This window comes from Macadamia integrifolia, chromosome 4, assembly GCF_013358625.1.
Source record: "Macadamia integrifolia cultivar HAES 741 chromosome 4, SCU_Mint_v3, whole genome shotgun sequence".
Lineage (NCBI taxonomy): Eukaryota > Viridiplantae > Streptophyta > Magnoliopsida > Proteales > Proteaceae > Macadamia > Macadamia integrifolia.
In genome coordinates this window covers 11,015,187-11,031,857 of record NC_056560.1, presented here as the reverse complement: position 1 = coordinate 11,031,857, position 16,671 = coordinate 11,015,187, and the positions used below count along the sequence as shown (strand labels likewise).

Here is a 16,671-nt window from a genome sequence, read left to right as displayed (position 1 = left end):
CAACTCTTCCAACTGTGAGGCTATGCATATGATTTTTTGCCTTTACTTTTCAGTAACCACCATCAATGAAGAGAGGTGACTCAATCAAATTACAGTGTTTTTGCTTAAACAATTTGGTTGGTTGACTGCTATGGTTACATAGGTAGAACCATGAAAGAGCTAATTAACAAGAAGAATCACGAAAGTCTTATCCCAACTTAATGAGGTCAATTACATGTAGGTTCCAAGAAAGGACGAACACAAAGATCCACGCAAAAAGATTGACTAGTTTGATATCAGATTGACATACTTGGGGGATGTTTAATTTGAAATTTGAAATTTGTAATTTCATTTCATTCGGGTTTCACTCATGCAGCTTTCTCCTCATTCATGTTACTACCAACCTTCTTGAAACATGAGGCTTCATGATGAATTCTACTTCATGCCATCACAGAAAGCAAGCTTTGCAGTATTAGTATTGGATTTGTCATGCCTTGTCTCCACACAGGTAGCTCTCAAGTAGATTAACTAGATTCAATACCTTCTGTGTGAGATGAATAAAACCATGTTGGATCTTCACCTTTCAGGCATCTAATCAGGAAAAATAAAAACAAAAAAGTTGAAGAGGAACTAGAAACTTACCCAAACTAGTTTTGGAACCCCCACAATAAGGAAAAAAAATTAAAAAAGGGTGAATTCTCATTGGTAAACCATGCTAGTATTCATGAATCACATAATTCATGTTGGATTTTCACTTCCAACCGAAAAACAGAAGAAGGAAAGGAAAGGTATCAACTTGCAATGTTAGTATAATGGTAAATACACCCAATTATCATTAAATACGAGAAAGACTTTGATTCCACTAAAATAATTGCTCAGTTTGAAGATATTGGCTTCCATACGTGCAATCCTATACGCTTTGGCCCGGCAGCGTTGCATGCGACCTTGCTTCATGTGGCTGTCTTCAAATGATTACCGGAGTCATGAATACTTTATCTGACTGAAAGCCAACTCAAGAGGCATCTGCAACCTTCAAATTATCATGTAGTTAAGAGCTGTATTGCTAGATACCTTGAGGCTTGGAGGAGGCAATGGGTAGATTTTCAAAAGCTTCTAAGCATTTAAGCAATGGGTTTTGTCCCAAGCCATTGTTAGAGAGTATTCAGACGTTTGGTTGCATGGCTAGCCCAAGTTGAAGCTCCAGACTCTTACAGCTTTGCTTGGAAATAGGCAAGGGGGAAGGCTTGATCAATGAAGGTCCGTTCTGGATCGTACTGTTTGTGGGTGTCAAGGTGAATTTACAGGTATCTTGTGGAACTGGGACAAGTGAGGGTAAAGCATATGATTTTGTGAGAGGAGAGCCATTAAAGTATGCTTTTGGACTGAAGGGATTGAAACTAACTTGTGATGGTTCTTCAAAAGGTGTAAATTGATCAGGTATATATGAAGAAGGTTCATAGAACCATGGAGGGGAGAGATGAAAACTGAAACCATGGTGGGTCTGGAGAGGTTGAAGGTAACAACTTAGGCTTGCCTTTCTTGCTTGGAGTTGAAGCCTTTTCTTCTTCAGCCTCTCCTTTTTATGAGCATTTTGGTGACCACCAAGAGCTTGTGAGTTTGCAAACCCCTTGAAACAAAATTGACACTCATACTTCTTATCATCCATTTCAGGTGCTGGAGTAGTACTCTTCTCGACCTTCGCAGATTTCTGCCGAGGCAAAACTGTGTTTGAAGAACTTACGCTTTCATCTCCTTCCTCAGACACTCTAGAACTCTGGCCATCATTTGTGTAGGGATCCACCTCAAAACCAAAGATCCTTAGCTTCTTCTCTTCAACATGGAAGCCTTCTCCTCCATCCCATCTAGGGGAAAGAAGGGTATTTTCAGCTACTCCTTGTCCTTCCACCACATTGATCCTCTCCATTTTCCTCAAAATTATTGAGAAGACAAAGTTGTCTAGGTCTTAGGAACAATGCTCTTATTAGTAGTTGTTCTTCTCTCAGCAATTTATAGTGAGCTCATTGTGTTCAGGATGCAATGCACCCAAAATCAAGATAAGTTTATAATAAAGAACAGTTCTAATGTAAAAGAGTCAATTATTAAAGGTGATAAGGAAAGGGTGAAAAAAAAATAAAAACAAAAATCAATAAGAATCAAAATGAATAGCCGTCATATGCAGTATTGGGTTAAAACTTAGACACGGCTCATACTTTCCTCATCAAAGGGGATTCAGTCTGTTTTCTTAAAGAGGAACCCATGGTCCATAAACACTTTGATTATCAACTTGGGCATTTGAAACACTGATTCCATGCTTTAAGAGGACAACGTCATATTAGATTTACTCCAACCCCAGAAGTCAAAATTAGTGGGGATGCAATCACCTGGAAGGTGCTCAACTTATGCTAATAAAACCTCTTTTACTGTACTTAATTGAATATTAAATGATAATTTTCTTGACCAACTAATGAGCAAGTAGATTAATGTATTATCTTCAACCTCAACCTTTGATTACCATACACAAATCAAATTTAAATATGATCAAGTAGCATATTTATGGGTACCCAGTCCCATCTGCTACAGGGTTCAATAGGGCACTACATAATAAATATTCTATTTAGTTTCTGATTAGTGATTAATGTAAAGATGTTCTTATCTGCCACTAGGGACATGCATCTAAAATTCCCTGAAACTGTCAACTTTGACCATGTTTTGCTAAAGCTTCTTCGAATTTGGGGAGTAGTTGCTAAAACAGAGGAATATTAGAAGTGGGTAATGATGATAGCATATTTATATATTAATAAGGGTCTACAGCAAGATCTGAGCAAATCTTCTTAGAGCAGGGGAAACCTATATTTTAAACCACACAGCATAGGTTACAGCTGAATCCAATCGTCAGCTTCTATTATTAATAAGCAAGCAAAGCCTTTTGGTTGGAAGTCTGTTCTAATTGGACCCCACTCTTTGTAACTTTGGGACGTGTTAGAAACTATTGGATTTGTATTTGTTATTCCCTTGTCTCATATTAGATCTTTTAATGGTGGACTTCTTCCACCAATGGTTATTTAGCATGTCTCCTCACCCTTCCCTACCTCCCTCCCCCCATTCCCTAATCTAATCAATAGTGCTTTCTTGCTGTAAGCAAAGTCCAACTAGGCCTGCTAAGTCATCAAGCATTCACCATCTTCACACCTGGACCAAATGAAGCCATCTAATGGAGAGTTGGATCTTGGTGACCGGGTGGGTGAGTGGGTGGGTGGGTGAGTGATTGATTGATTTCATCTCATCTCACTTCATTTCATTTCATTTATACTTGGTGGAGGCGGGGGAAGAGGATGGTCCCTACCCATCAGCCACCTTAATAGCTCATTCTAATCCACTCTTTATTTTCTTCCAGACAAATCCTAGAGGAAACAAAAAAACACACTAAGAATACCAGAATTGACTCCAGAGGCTATGAAGTTGGAAATCAATTAATATATTTATTTCTTTATTTATTTTAAGTTTGTGCTACAAAAGTATTTTGATAGAGGACACGGGCGGCCACAAGAGATTCTTTGCTGATTATGCCCTTTCTTCCCACACATATGGCAGAGCTTACCATGGGTGACAAATAGACAATTCAGATCAAATTTCAATTCATTTGGTATCCGTTTGTTGAGATGAAGGTATGCCTTCTCCCTGTCTGCCTGTCCAGGTACCCAACCGATAGCCTTTGTGATCCGAAAAACCTGTAAAATATTTGAAACATTGCAGAGTCCCACCATTAATTAGTGAATCTAAGAAAAATTGTAGTTTGTACTTGGAATATTTCTATGCTCACATGTGTGTCCACAGGGAAATCATCTTGCTGAAGATGGAACATAAGCACACACGCCACCTGTCATCCATTCGACAACAAACAAAGTCCTAATTAATTAAATGAACCAAAAAATTATAAAGTAAAAACAGCATTAGGACAACAATATGATAAGTTCTTCATAATCAATATCTGCAGGTGGTGGAGGTCCCATCTAAATTAGAACAAAAAAAACAAAAAAATCATAATTATCAATAGAACATTGATATGATAGAAATTTAGATCTATATCTACACCAAAAGTAAGGTGGCAAAGGGAAGGACAAGCTCAGGCAAACCAACATTCTGAAATGAAAGCCATCGCAAGAAACTCACTCCACTAGGTATCCATTGTCAATACACGAGAGAAAAAGAACACGGCAACTGGGTTGTGATGTGGCAATCTCATCTCTAATGGAGTATTCATGACATATGGGTGGTGTAGGCATCCTAGCTACTTCACAATTATACGGACAGAAGCAGAAACTATTACGTAGAGAACTGTAATTTAACAACTGCAGAAAGATGCTCAATTTCATATTTACAATTATACGTACAGAAGCAGGAATCCTTTGAGCAGCATATCCCTATTACGTAGAGAACTGTAATTTAACAACTGCAGAAAGATGTTCAATTTCATATCCTCACGAGTTTCCATATGAAGTAGCCGGTGTAGTTGACATAGCCAACACATCTAGTTGTTTACATGACAGCAGTTCCAAAAAGATTGCTGGACCAAGGTGTCAGATAAAACCTGCTACAGGTAAACGTAACCAAGCTGACCAATGTATTCTGAAGCAAAAGAATAACGCTCTATGGCACTTCCCAGAATCCCAGAACCTGAGAGGAAATGCTACCATCATAGCACAAGCAATTTCAAGGGTATCTAAGATCCATTACCTTGCTAAAGTGGACACTGATGGAAAGTGCTTGACATCTTGGAATTTTGCCATGTCTGCTCATATGTAAATCATTTGGAAATTCTTTCATGGTTTTATGTTTTTGTGCTCTTGGTCCAAAACTTGGCAAGTAGCTCCACAGGAGAGTCATAAGACAGGATCCAGATGCTCATGCTTTAAAACATAATCTAATTACAGAAGTTAGGGTTTAATTGCACAACACTAATTAGCGCCAGAAAAGGGTCGGTTGCTAAGGGTTTCGATTCAAAGGCTGGAATTACAGGACTGAAATCAAAAAGTGAGAGACTGAGCAGGTCAGAAAACAGGGAAAATTAAGAGCTCATATTTTAGGTCTAAATTAGGGCAAGGAAGGAGATCTCTGGCAACTCACAAATTAGGGTTTACTTTGGTTGAAATTATGATTTAGTGATCTATTTTGGTAGGGTGGATTGATGGATAAAATTTGAGGGGTTCCCCCGTCCACAGTAGGGTGTGATGGGCTCTGTTATGGGTGAGTTCAGAACAGGGTAAAAGAGAAAAGGGGTTAGGGTTGAGGCAGGGTTTATGTTGGGTGAAATTTGGAGGCTAACAGTACAGATTAGAATGAATTAAGGAAGATTGAAGGTGGCTAGAAGTATGGCTGATTCCCAGGAAGTAGGAAGACATGAAAAATGATCTAGTTATCACAGGAAATTGTTTGGGGAAGCAGAACTTGAATTACAACAACAACAGAAGACAAAATCCCCCTTAAGAGGCCCAGGGAATCCACCACAGACGAAGGAGAATCCACTCCCCCACTACTAGGGCTGTCTATAGACTGGATTTTAATCCAGATCCGATCAGTATCCAGTCTGTTAAAGGCATATGTGGATTGATCAAAATCCAGTTTGATTAAGATCCATTTGATTATAATCTCCCACATATATAGAAGTATAGATATAATATGTATATTACATATATGTTATATTATACATGATACATCAAGTAGTCATCTATATGCAGGGACTGGGAGGACATTTTGATACTGTATTAAGGTCATCAACCAGGAAATGGTGATGGAAAACAGAAGTTAGATGCTAAAACTTATTTTTCTGATGTTAGAATTAGCTTTAATTTCTAACATGTTTTACTATCATGGTTAATTTTTAGTTCAAACATTTTTCTATTTATGTTGCTGAGTCAACATTGTGACGATATGGAGTAGATGTAGATTAATAATTCAATTAATGTGAGAAGTTGCTATTAAACAAATATTCTGATTGGTAGTCCAATATCTGGTTGTTAAATGGACAAGGACATGGAGTGGAAAATTTGAAATCCTGCGCAGATATTTAACCGGATATGGATATGCTCAATTCCTTAATGAACCAGATATGGGTCATGCATATGTGCTCCGTATCTGGTCCGTTTAAAACCACCACCTCCTCCACCGCCACCGCAACCACCACCTAGGCCAAAATTTTGGGTATTGAATGACATTTTATAAATTTATATAAGTTTCATATATAGAAATTAATATACTCTTAAAAAATGCATTTCTATTTCTTTTCCAGCTCAGAAATATAAATTAACTACACATTATCAAATGTGTTTTTTTGCCAGAAATATGGCCCAGAAACAGACATAAAAAGAAGTCATTTTTGGATACAAATTTAGCTCAAAAACAGAATGGCAACATGCAGGCACTAGATCTTATGGTTTCAATTTTCACAATGTAGGAAGTATTCGGGGATGGGAACTAGGATTTGAGTTGCCCTAGGGTGATGATCAAACACCCACAGCATGAGGAGGAAAGAAGAAGAGATGAAAAAGATCAGTCCCCAGTCATGAGTGACTGTTTGGTTGACCAGAACAGGGTATCGCAAGTATGAGACTTATACAAGAAGGAATAAGAGCAGGAAAAGAATATAAGAAAATAGGAGAAATAAGAGAGGAAAAGGGAGGAGGAAGAAAGCGAACCAAAACTTACCTGAGATGGAAGCAATCAAAGATGAATCGAAGAAGAGGAAAGAAGATCAACGACCAACCTGGTCAACCACTGGTCAACCACTGTTCACAACTGCCGTGCAACAAAACCCAATTTCATTCACTATTCAAATCCGTCCATCGATGGATACATGCTTTGCATAAATAAGAAAAGAACAAAGAACTACTAATCTATTACTACGAGTAAAATGGAACCGAACTCTACCTACTAAGTAGCCTACTCAAAGTAGAACACAGCAAAATAAAAGAATATCAATTACAAATAAACCCAAACAACCCTACCAACCCATACTGATCTAGAAACCCAGGTTGGGCCAGTAGCGTTTCAGTCCAACCACTCTAGTGCTACTGCATCAACTCTCCTCTTCTAAAAAGGACTCGACTTCGTTGAGTTTGGATAGGGACCAAGAACACTATCTGATTCAACTCATTGGAGGAGAAAAGAACCCACAACCTTCTTGAACTTGATCTCAAGGAGGATCTTGGTGGGAAGAAGCTTCACTCTATCCTTGAAAGAGTAGGTATTCGCATACCCACAATGTTTTGTCTTCTTATCAAACAATGGGAGTACATCACATTGTACTATATCCACGAATCCACCTATAAATTATGTGAGCAAGCTCAAGAAGATTGGTGTTGTTCATCCATGCTGACTTGTATGGAGTAGGAGTTGGGAGTGGCTCTGTCTTCCAACTTGCGGACAACATTTTCAAATATGACACCATCACAAAAACCTTTGTCAATCACCATGCTACATAATTGGTCGTTGCACTTCACTTGGGTTTGGAAGATACTACTGCAACGCCAATCTTCCTCGCTGAAAATCCTGTGAGTGGTCAAACCAGGATGAAGAACATAACAAGGTTATCACTCCCCACCACTGTCATTGTTGTTGACTTTACCATACTCACACTTTGCCTCCAAACAAACCAAGGTTATCAAGGCGAAAAGGCAATCAAGGTGCCAGTTTAGGCTGAGCCGCCTTAATAACTATGAAACAAATTGTCTCAAGGTTCGGTTGCTCTTCGAGGATAAGAGGTATAAAAGAATCCTTATCAATATAGTACCAATCGGATGAGCCGTTGAGCAGAGACATACATATACCCTTTGCATGTGAAACACTGAATGGCAGCCTTTGGCATCATATGTCTGTCATAATCACGACCTCGAGGTACTGAGTAAGGGTAGTTTGGCCTAGAAAATGCCATAGATGAACTACTAACCTGTGGTTTGCTGAAGGACTTCTACAGTGGGAGTTTTCTTGCTTTAACTATTACCGTTAGAGCAGGTATTCAGGAAGCTCCTTCGAAAATAAAGCCACTTCAAACTGTCTTTCACCTTATTATGAAACCTATACTGCATCCTCCATCATTGGCAGTTGACCAAATTGAAATAGAACATTGATTTGAAAGTGTAAGCCATTCCGAAACCATGCCATTAAAACCTCTTCATCGCACCCAAAATTAGATTGAGTGGCTAAGAAATAAAATATGGCCACATATTCCTCAATTGTTATGATGTCCTATCTCAGCTGTGTGAACTTGAGGTGCATGTGCTGCTCGTAGTTGGTAGGCAGGAATCTCTGGTTCATGCTCTGCTCATCTCAACCCAGGTAGTGACTAACCTGATGCCCCGAGTCCAATTCTATAGCTAATCTTTGATCCATTTGACTCGAGCCATTTCCTTTAGCTTACCCTTAGCAAATTGAAGTTTTTGGGCCTCAATCAACTTGTATAATCTGAAGAATATCTCCAGATTGTGAACCTAATCCAATTATTGCTCTGGATTATTGTTCCTGTGGAAATCAAAGACATCGAATTTGGCTTCTTTTAGTTCCATAGGGAATATCATCAAAAGGTCAGCTAGTCTCATGTGGTAGAGGTGGTGGTGGTAGTGGTAATGATGTAACATGAGACGGGCTCTGTGGGATGGAGTTGGAAAGTTTATAAATTTCATGTTACTTTTACATGACATTTGACCAAATACAGAAATTGATATGTTTGAAATTATTTTACAGAAACATTGACTTGATATTCTGAAATTACAAACTAATGTAACAATGTAATATTGATTTTGAATCAATATCCACCCCAAGTTTAAGCTTTTTCTTCTGGAAAGCGATAAATGAGGGTCTCCCTAAAAAGGACATTCAGTCAAAATGGGTGGATATTGACCCTCAATGTTGTTTTTGCCGCTCCCAGAAAGAGTCCACTTTCCATATTCTATCTAAGTGTGATCTTGCAAGGAAGGTTTGGGCCCTAGGCACACTAGGCATCAAACCAGATAGACTACCTAGCAATTCAGTCAAAACACTAGTTTCATGTTGTTTTACATCGGGTCTAATCCCAAAAAAGGATCTGAAATGGTTTTTTTCTGTACTAATAATAACGTGTTATTTCCTATCGAACCACAGAAATAAAACCCTATTTTCTGAACAAAAACCCGCTATTCCAAGTATTTTTCAACAAATTGATTACTGGATTGCAAATAGTATCACACACAACCTGCTGGAGGCTTAGGTGATATCCGTTCCTACTCAAATCACAAGCCCTACCCCACAAGGCATCAATCTTCTTATTGTTACAAGTGTCTATGACAACAAAACAAATATGTCGGCATGGGCTTTTGTTTTCCTCTCTCAGAGCAATGTAATCTTATGGGAATCTAGCTATGTCTTGATAGGAAACTGTGGTGAAGGCGTGAAGCGGAGGCATTAGGCCTATTGAAGGGGCTGACATGGGCAAGAACCAACAAATGGACTGTGGACAAAGTTTGGAGCGACGCAGAGGAGATCAGAATTCTGCTATATCAGCAGTTTAAGAAACTAGTAGAATTATGGCCTAGAACTTTAATTATGGTATGCCATGAATTGGACTACTATCCTCATTATCCTATGTTCTGTAATATTAATAGTCATAACCTACTAGGACAACTTAAAACTATTGCATATAAGACTCTAATTAGTAGGAGTCCTACTTACCAAATCAATATGGCATGTAATCAGACTCCTCTTATCTAATGCATGTTTTTCTTTTAGCTCTCTCTCTCTCTCTCTCTCTCTCTCTCACACACACACACACACACACAAAAAACCTTAGTCATAGCTTTTTCTTTAAAAAGAGGGGCCCTTATTCGTAGGTTTGGGGATCCGTACAAAAAGCATTTTACTTGCTAGAATTTTTGAAATGACAAAATTACCTCTCTATACATCGCCATTCATTTTCCATGGACAATAGGGCCACAAGACAGATCAGATCAGCCATAGGACAAGTCTTGGGGGCAAGGATTAAAGTATTGGTATCGGTCGCCGTATCGGTCGGTCAAAATTAAGATACGTATCGGAGGGTATCGTATCGTATCAGAGATACGCTAAGATACGTTAAAGATACACACATAAATGGATAGGGAACACATTTTTATACACTTTTGCATAAAAAAAATAGTTAAAAAAAGCTATATATAACATGTAGAATGCATAGATACTTAAGTAGAGGGTATCGTATTGATAGACAAATATATTGAGTTGAAAATGTTCAAAATGATGAGGTTTGAGTTTCTTACAGTTTTTTCTTTCCTTATTGCCACTGCCACTGTGATGAGTGCCGTGAAGAGTGTCGTGGTGGTTCAAATCCTTGGCTAGGACCTTCTTCTTCAATAGGAGCAATTACGATGATATTCTGCACTTGTCGAATATAGGCACAATATTTACCCTAGTCGAAATATTTATGGTAGTGGGTCTCCCATTCATTGTAGAAAAATTAAAATTTTTTTATAGTACTTGTAGATTAAATGTTTTTAAAGAACATATAAAAAATCAACAAAGTGTGGACCAATATATTTGAGTAGATCTGAGAAATAAAAAAAAAATTGAAAACCTCACTTTTTTGGGGAAAAAGTGTGGGTTTCATTTGAAATCATGTATTTAGTAATTATAAGTTATGACATTATTTTTAAGAGTTGAATGAACTAAATTTTCTAAAAAAAAAAAATTTTGGGGGGATTTTTTTTTTAAAATTAATTTCTGAATAAAAAAATTTTTAAAATATATTTTTTTGAGAAAAATAAAAAATTTCCATGGAAGTTGTAGAACACTTGTTTTTACATAATATATAAAAAATCTAGAAAACTGTTGGTGAGAGTGTGAAGTGTTTGTTTCAAACAACAAAAAATTCACACTTAAGTAGTTGTATCGTACCGATACAGTACGATACGGCTCGATACTGCACGATACCTTCGATACATACCGATACGGCACCAATACTCTCGAGAAATTTTCAGATTTTCAAAAGTTCGTATCGTAGAGTATCATACGTATCGGTACCGATACGGTACGGCACGATACGATACGTACGATACGCCAATACACAAAAAGAGGCCCAAAATTCCCCGTAGCGTATCGGTATGTATCGTGCCGATGCCTACCAATATGGATACGTATCGGCCGATACGGCACGATACGCACCGATACTTAAAACCATGCTTGGGGACCTATTTAGGCCCAATAGGGGTATGGAATTCTGTAGAAGTAGAACTTCTTTCTGTTAGGGATATGTTCACACTCATATAGTTGGTTTTGATGATAACAAACATATAAAGGTATTTCACAATTTTCCTTCAAGTATTATTTCGTAAAGACTTCATATCAAAGATCGAATTTGATGAATAAAAGGAAGAAATGAAGATTGAAGTCATCAAATGAAGAGTTTCAACAAGTTGGTATCAATGCTTGAAGAAGATATCATAAGAATTCAAGCTTCAAGATGTTAAGACATGAAGCTCAAAGATATGGAATTGCAAACAAGAAGAAAAGAAGATGAAGTGCCAGAGAGTGGAAGGTTCTAGTGAAGAAGAAAACCACTAGGATAGATTGGCCCTTTTTTATGTAATTTTTAACTTCCATATATATATATATATATATATATACGTGCACTCACCGCATGCATGTGCATTGCATCATACTAGAATGACCATAGAGCATACCTTGACCAAGTATGGAAAATCTCTAAGTAGTGAGGAACATATTAGGAAAAATATGTTCTAGTGAAATTCTGTGAAAACCACAATGACCTGAATCAATGGCATTTTGGGTAAACTTAGAGTTCGTATCAGGAGGTGGACCCTTCATGAAAGTTGTAGGAAATCGAGTGACGATTCCAACGCAACTGGTTTCGAATCAATCCGAGGTCGGACCGAAAAGTTAAGGTAAAAACACTGACGAATGGTCAGTATGACAGTATTCTATCAAAACAGAGTGTCATGTTGGCGGTCGATAGGCTGGAAGCCCTAATTGACAGTCACTGTCCGAGACCACAGCCGGTCGATCGAAAAAATCCTCCAATCGCCGATGACTGCCTGGAAGTGCCCTAACGGCTATATTTTGCCTCAATGGCTCTTGGATGTCGACCGGCTACCGATGGCGGTTGACCGGTGGACCCAGAATATGACCATTTGAGTGAGATTTACTGCCTAAAATGACCATCTAAGCTCACCTATAAATACCTCTAATGCTACTCATTAATGAACAATTAATTTCAACTTTGGAGGAGCATTGAGCATTAGAAGTGAGAATTGGTCTACACCATCTCGAGTTCAAGTTCTTCATTTTCCATACAAGTGGAACTCAAGCTTATCTACAAGTCTTCATCTACATCTTGGCATTTACATTACAAGCATCAAGAAGACTTCAAAAGGTGCATTCATTCTATCATCATTGCATATTTCATTTGCACCAAACCGGAGGTAATCCTCTTTTATTCCACTTCTCCATTTTCTATATTACATTAAGTCTAGATTGTACTTAGGCTTGTGTAAGGATCCTCTCATCCTTAAGAGATTGTAAGGATCCTTTTATCCTTAAAAGAGATTGTAAGGTGTTTCTCTACCTTAAAGGAGATTATAAGATGCCTCCCTACCTGCAAAAGAGATTGTACAGATTCTCTTCTCCTGAAAAGATTCTGTAAAAGTTTTCCTCCCTACCTACTGTACTGAAAGGGAACTAGTAAAATACATTATAAGTGAAACTTGTTGGGAATAGACTAGACTCGGATTGAGTCGAACCACTATAATTCTTGGTGTTGTGTGATTGTGTTTATTTTACTTATTCCGCAACATTTTAATTTGCAATCACACTTGGGGATATTATTTCAAAACGATTATATTTCCACTAGTATAACCTATTCACCCCCCTCTAGGTTATTTCACTTTCTCTTAGAATGGGTTTGGAGTTTGCAATTAAAAGAGGGTTCTAACTACATTATGCAGGAAGGTGACTTAGAAACTATTGTGTCTTCGATACAATCAAGTAATCAACTAAGAATAGCATCTGGAGTTCCGTTCATATCATCAGACGCATTAGTCCTTGGCCTCACAAGTGAACTATTCACTTCACTGGAAGCCTAGGGCTGCAAATGGAACTGCAGATCAGCAGTCTGGCCAAGTGGTGGGTAGTCTGGTTTGGTGTTTGGGAAGATCTCTTTCCTTGGAAGACTAGTTTCCAGTGCCATGTACTTGTATTTTTCTTTTCCTCTGCTTGTTTCTCTTGGTTGCCTTGAGAGGCAACACTCCAAGTGTCGTTTGCATTGTTTCAATATTTTCTAATAAAATTGTTGTTATATATTATTGCATAGATGATGACTGGGACTTGAGAAATACCCTGCTCAGCTTAACTAGTCCTTATCCCTACTACTTGAGATCAGCTTCAAACAAATAAACATTATAATACTCCAACAAAATAGGAATTATCACAATATGACAGCAAGATCACAGCCACAGTGTACCTAATCTTTGACATAGACTTTTCTTTTTCCCTTTTATCTTTTGGTAGACAAAAGTAGTAGACTACTAATATATATTCACTGGATTTAAACAGACAACATTCACAAGATCCAACTATAAAAATAACATTCAGCAAATTGTGCAGCACAGAACTAATGGGTGTTTAGCATCACTATCAGTCGAGATCCTCTGATAATGAAGCATTATTCAGAAGGTATTCCAAAAAATATGAGTCCTGAGACATAAAATTACAGGACAGACACACGCATTGAACTTTAAAGTTCATAAATAATCTTACTCTCAGATGAAAGTCCGTCCTAACTCCTAACACTTTAAACTAATTAACTTACCTCCCAAAAATCCACAGAGAGAGAGAGAGAGAGAGAGAGAGAGCGTCTATCCTTCTTTGGCCACCTAATCATCCTCTTAATAACAGTTCCTTAGTTTAGCTAGACTCTTCTAGAAGTCCTAGTGGGCTATGTACTAGTACAACAAAAGGCCCCCAAATATCATGCAAACGATACCTAGAAACAGAAGGCATGAAAACTACGCATAAGAATACACCTAATGATGAGGGTCCTGATAGTACACCTGATCATGTTGATAGCGGAAGCACTTCCTATATATGTTACTACAAAATCTCTGATTTCAGCCATGCACATTCACTAGGAGCTCCACATAAGTTTCAATAAATCTCTGATTTCAGCCATGCACATCCACTAGGAGCTCCAAATAAGTTTCAATAAATTCGTCCACAGATTGTCCCATTCAGCAGAAAGAACAGGCTAAGAACGCAAGAATCCATAATACTAACAAACAGTAGTCAAAAGAAAATTTACAGTTTTAATTGAAAAAAATAAAAGAATAAGTACCGTCTTGGGTCCAATTCCTTTATAATGACAGAGCTCGGCCTTGATTTCTTCAACTGACATGTCTCTCAAGTACTCCAAGCATATTTTACCATTCTTCTCGAGCAAGGCCTTCAATAGGTTCTTAATGCAAGAAGCTTTTCTCCCAGCTAACCCACCACATTTTATGGCATTCTCTATACATTTTGATTCCGCAGCATGAACCTTCATGCAAAGACCCAAAACTCCGATAACTGTTCAGAATCATTTAGTGCCTAATAAAATAAAACCATTGACATGAAAATATGACATAAATGTGTGTGTGTGTGGAAGTGTGTGAGAGAGAGAGAGAGAGAGAGAGAGAGAGAGAGAGAGGCAGAGAAGCATACATCTTCCCATGTGGGGAAAGCGCGTTTAAGAGAAGCGAAAGCCCTTGTGGAGTTGGCATCAGTTGTGTTTTGCGAGAGAAGAATGCTTACGAGACCATCTAACACAGTTTCAGCTTCGTCTTCCCCGTTCTCCCGTGGCTCTGATTTCACCGAGGGAAGCGATAACGATAGCGAAGGAGGAGGAGGAGGAGGAGGAGAAGAACCCGCTGCATCAGTACTAGAAGTAGGGTTCTCCTTCAACTTCCTAGATCGATACTTGGCGAACTCAGGAGGAAATCCATGTAGTGCCAATAAATCGTCCCTAACAGCTCGGCATTCTTCCGGGGTGGGTCGAGGGTGAGTTGGGTAGAGTCCATTCACGCTTTCAGAAGCTGCGTTGTCCTTGTTCTCTACAATCTCAGATTTGACGGGAGATGGCTTTGGCGCTTGAAGCTTTCTTTTTCTGCTTCTCTCCATATCTTCTCACCCTGGGGTTTGATTGATGTGAACCACAGAGATCAGGCGAAAGCCGCGGATCAAAGAACCTGCGATTCCACAGCAACTCTCTCTCCGGTCAGGGCTTTAAGAATCGGGAATCGGGAATCGGGAATCGGGATCGGCCGTTTTCGATTGGAATCCGTCGATCCGTACTGGATTTCTAGGGTTAGGGCACATTTTGCCGACTCGAGATGATTTCTGATTGATCTAGTTCGATTTCGGTCTGATGCGTATTCGAAACCGGATGAAACCAAATAGTAAACTCTAATCGAGTTAAAATTTCATGGATAATTAGAGTATTATAGCCTGTGAATGGATCAGGTTCACGTACGAGAATGTTCTTATACACTCCTGCTCCATAGATGTAAAATCTATTAAATGAAGAGAGAGAGAAAATTGATTCTATATATCCATGGATTAAAACTGTTCTCATACATTCTCGTATGTGAACTTGATTCGCTCTCTTATAGCCCTACTTGTACACGAAATTTGGGACTCAAAATCTCAATATTAGCTTAAATTGGAGCAATGAATCCCATTAATGCTCCTAAACTAATAAATATTGCTTCTAGAGAGCTTTCACTGCAACTAGGGTTCATCTATGATAGCAAATAAGGATGAGAAACGATGATAAACAATGTGGATTAGTGTTAGCACTTGAAGCTGTAGTCAGATTGCAAGTTTTTGTTTGATCTTTTATTGAGATTTAGTTTATGAGATCAGAAAATGTGTATGAAACAAATGTTGATAATTAGCCACTTGATAAGGCACAAGAATCGTGTATTCTCTTCCAACGGATGTTGTGTTGAGTATGCCCATGCATGACCTAAGTATTAAATCTTTCATGTTATTCAGACTAATAGACTATCAAAGGTAGCGATGAAACAGGTCGAGTTGGGCTGGATTTTTTAAGACCCTAACTTAATCCTAGGTCCCACAACTCAATCCAGGCCCAAACCAACCCTATTAATCTCATTCCTAGGCCCAACCTTGTCTGGCTTATGCCAACCCAATCTAGTTTTAATTGACCCTAATTGGGTCGGGTCAATTTTTGTCATTAAAAAATTATTTAAAAAAGAACACCAATAGATCAAATGATCAATATATAACTAAAATTAAGAAGTATAATACAGTAATAAATGTTCAAGACACATGACCATAAGAATCAATGACCTATATTTCATTATTATGTATAAAATGATAGGATTTTCACAAAAAAAAAAGATGAAAAGATGACAACCTTAAATTATATTAATATAAATCACGGTTTTTGATTGGACCAAGCGGAGTTGGACCTAGGTATCAACCCATACCCATCCAACCTTGACAGTTTTTCAACCCTGTTCTCAAGGTAAAAAAAAATCTAAAAAATCTTAGCACAAACCCTATTCGAACTCAGAGTGGATTTAGACCATATGGCCAAATTTACACCTTAATCATAGATGTGCTTTTATTGCCTAAACTCCTCATCCTAGTTCTGACTTG

At 38.2% G+C, this 16,671-nt stretch overlaps 2 protein-coding genes across 2 annotated transcripts; both read right to left on the bottom strand.

Annotated features, from left to right (window-relative positions):
* Positions 1–647: 647 nt before the first annotated feature.
* On the bottom strand, positions 648–2,392 carry LOC122077501 (zinc finger protein 8). Its single transcript, XM_042643453.1, has one exon. It carries the CDS (start codon positions 1,901–1,903, stop codon positions 1,142–1,144), a length of 762 nt encoding a protein of 253 aa, XP_042499387.1. The 5' UTR covers positions 1,904–2,392; the 3' UTR covers positions 648–1,141.
* A 1,046-nt stretch (positions 2,393–3,438) lies between these two features.
* Positions 3,439–15,308, bottom strand: LOC122077559 (putative DNA glycosylase At3g47830). The gene is made up of 4 exons (XM_042643522.1): positions 14,710–15,308; positions 14,345–14,545; positions 3,800–3,856; positions 3,439–3,707 (listed from the first exon to the last, which is right to left on the bottom strand). Exons 1-4 carry the CDS (start codon positions 15,163–15,165, stop codon positions 3,471–3,473), a joined length of 951 nt encoding a protein of 316 aa, XP_042499456.1. The 5' UTR covers positions 15,166–15,308; the 3' UTR covers positions 3,439–3,470.
* Positions 15,309–16,671: the final 1,363 nt, after the last annotated feature.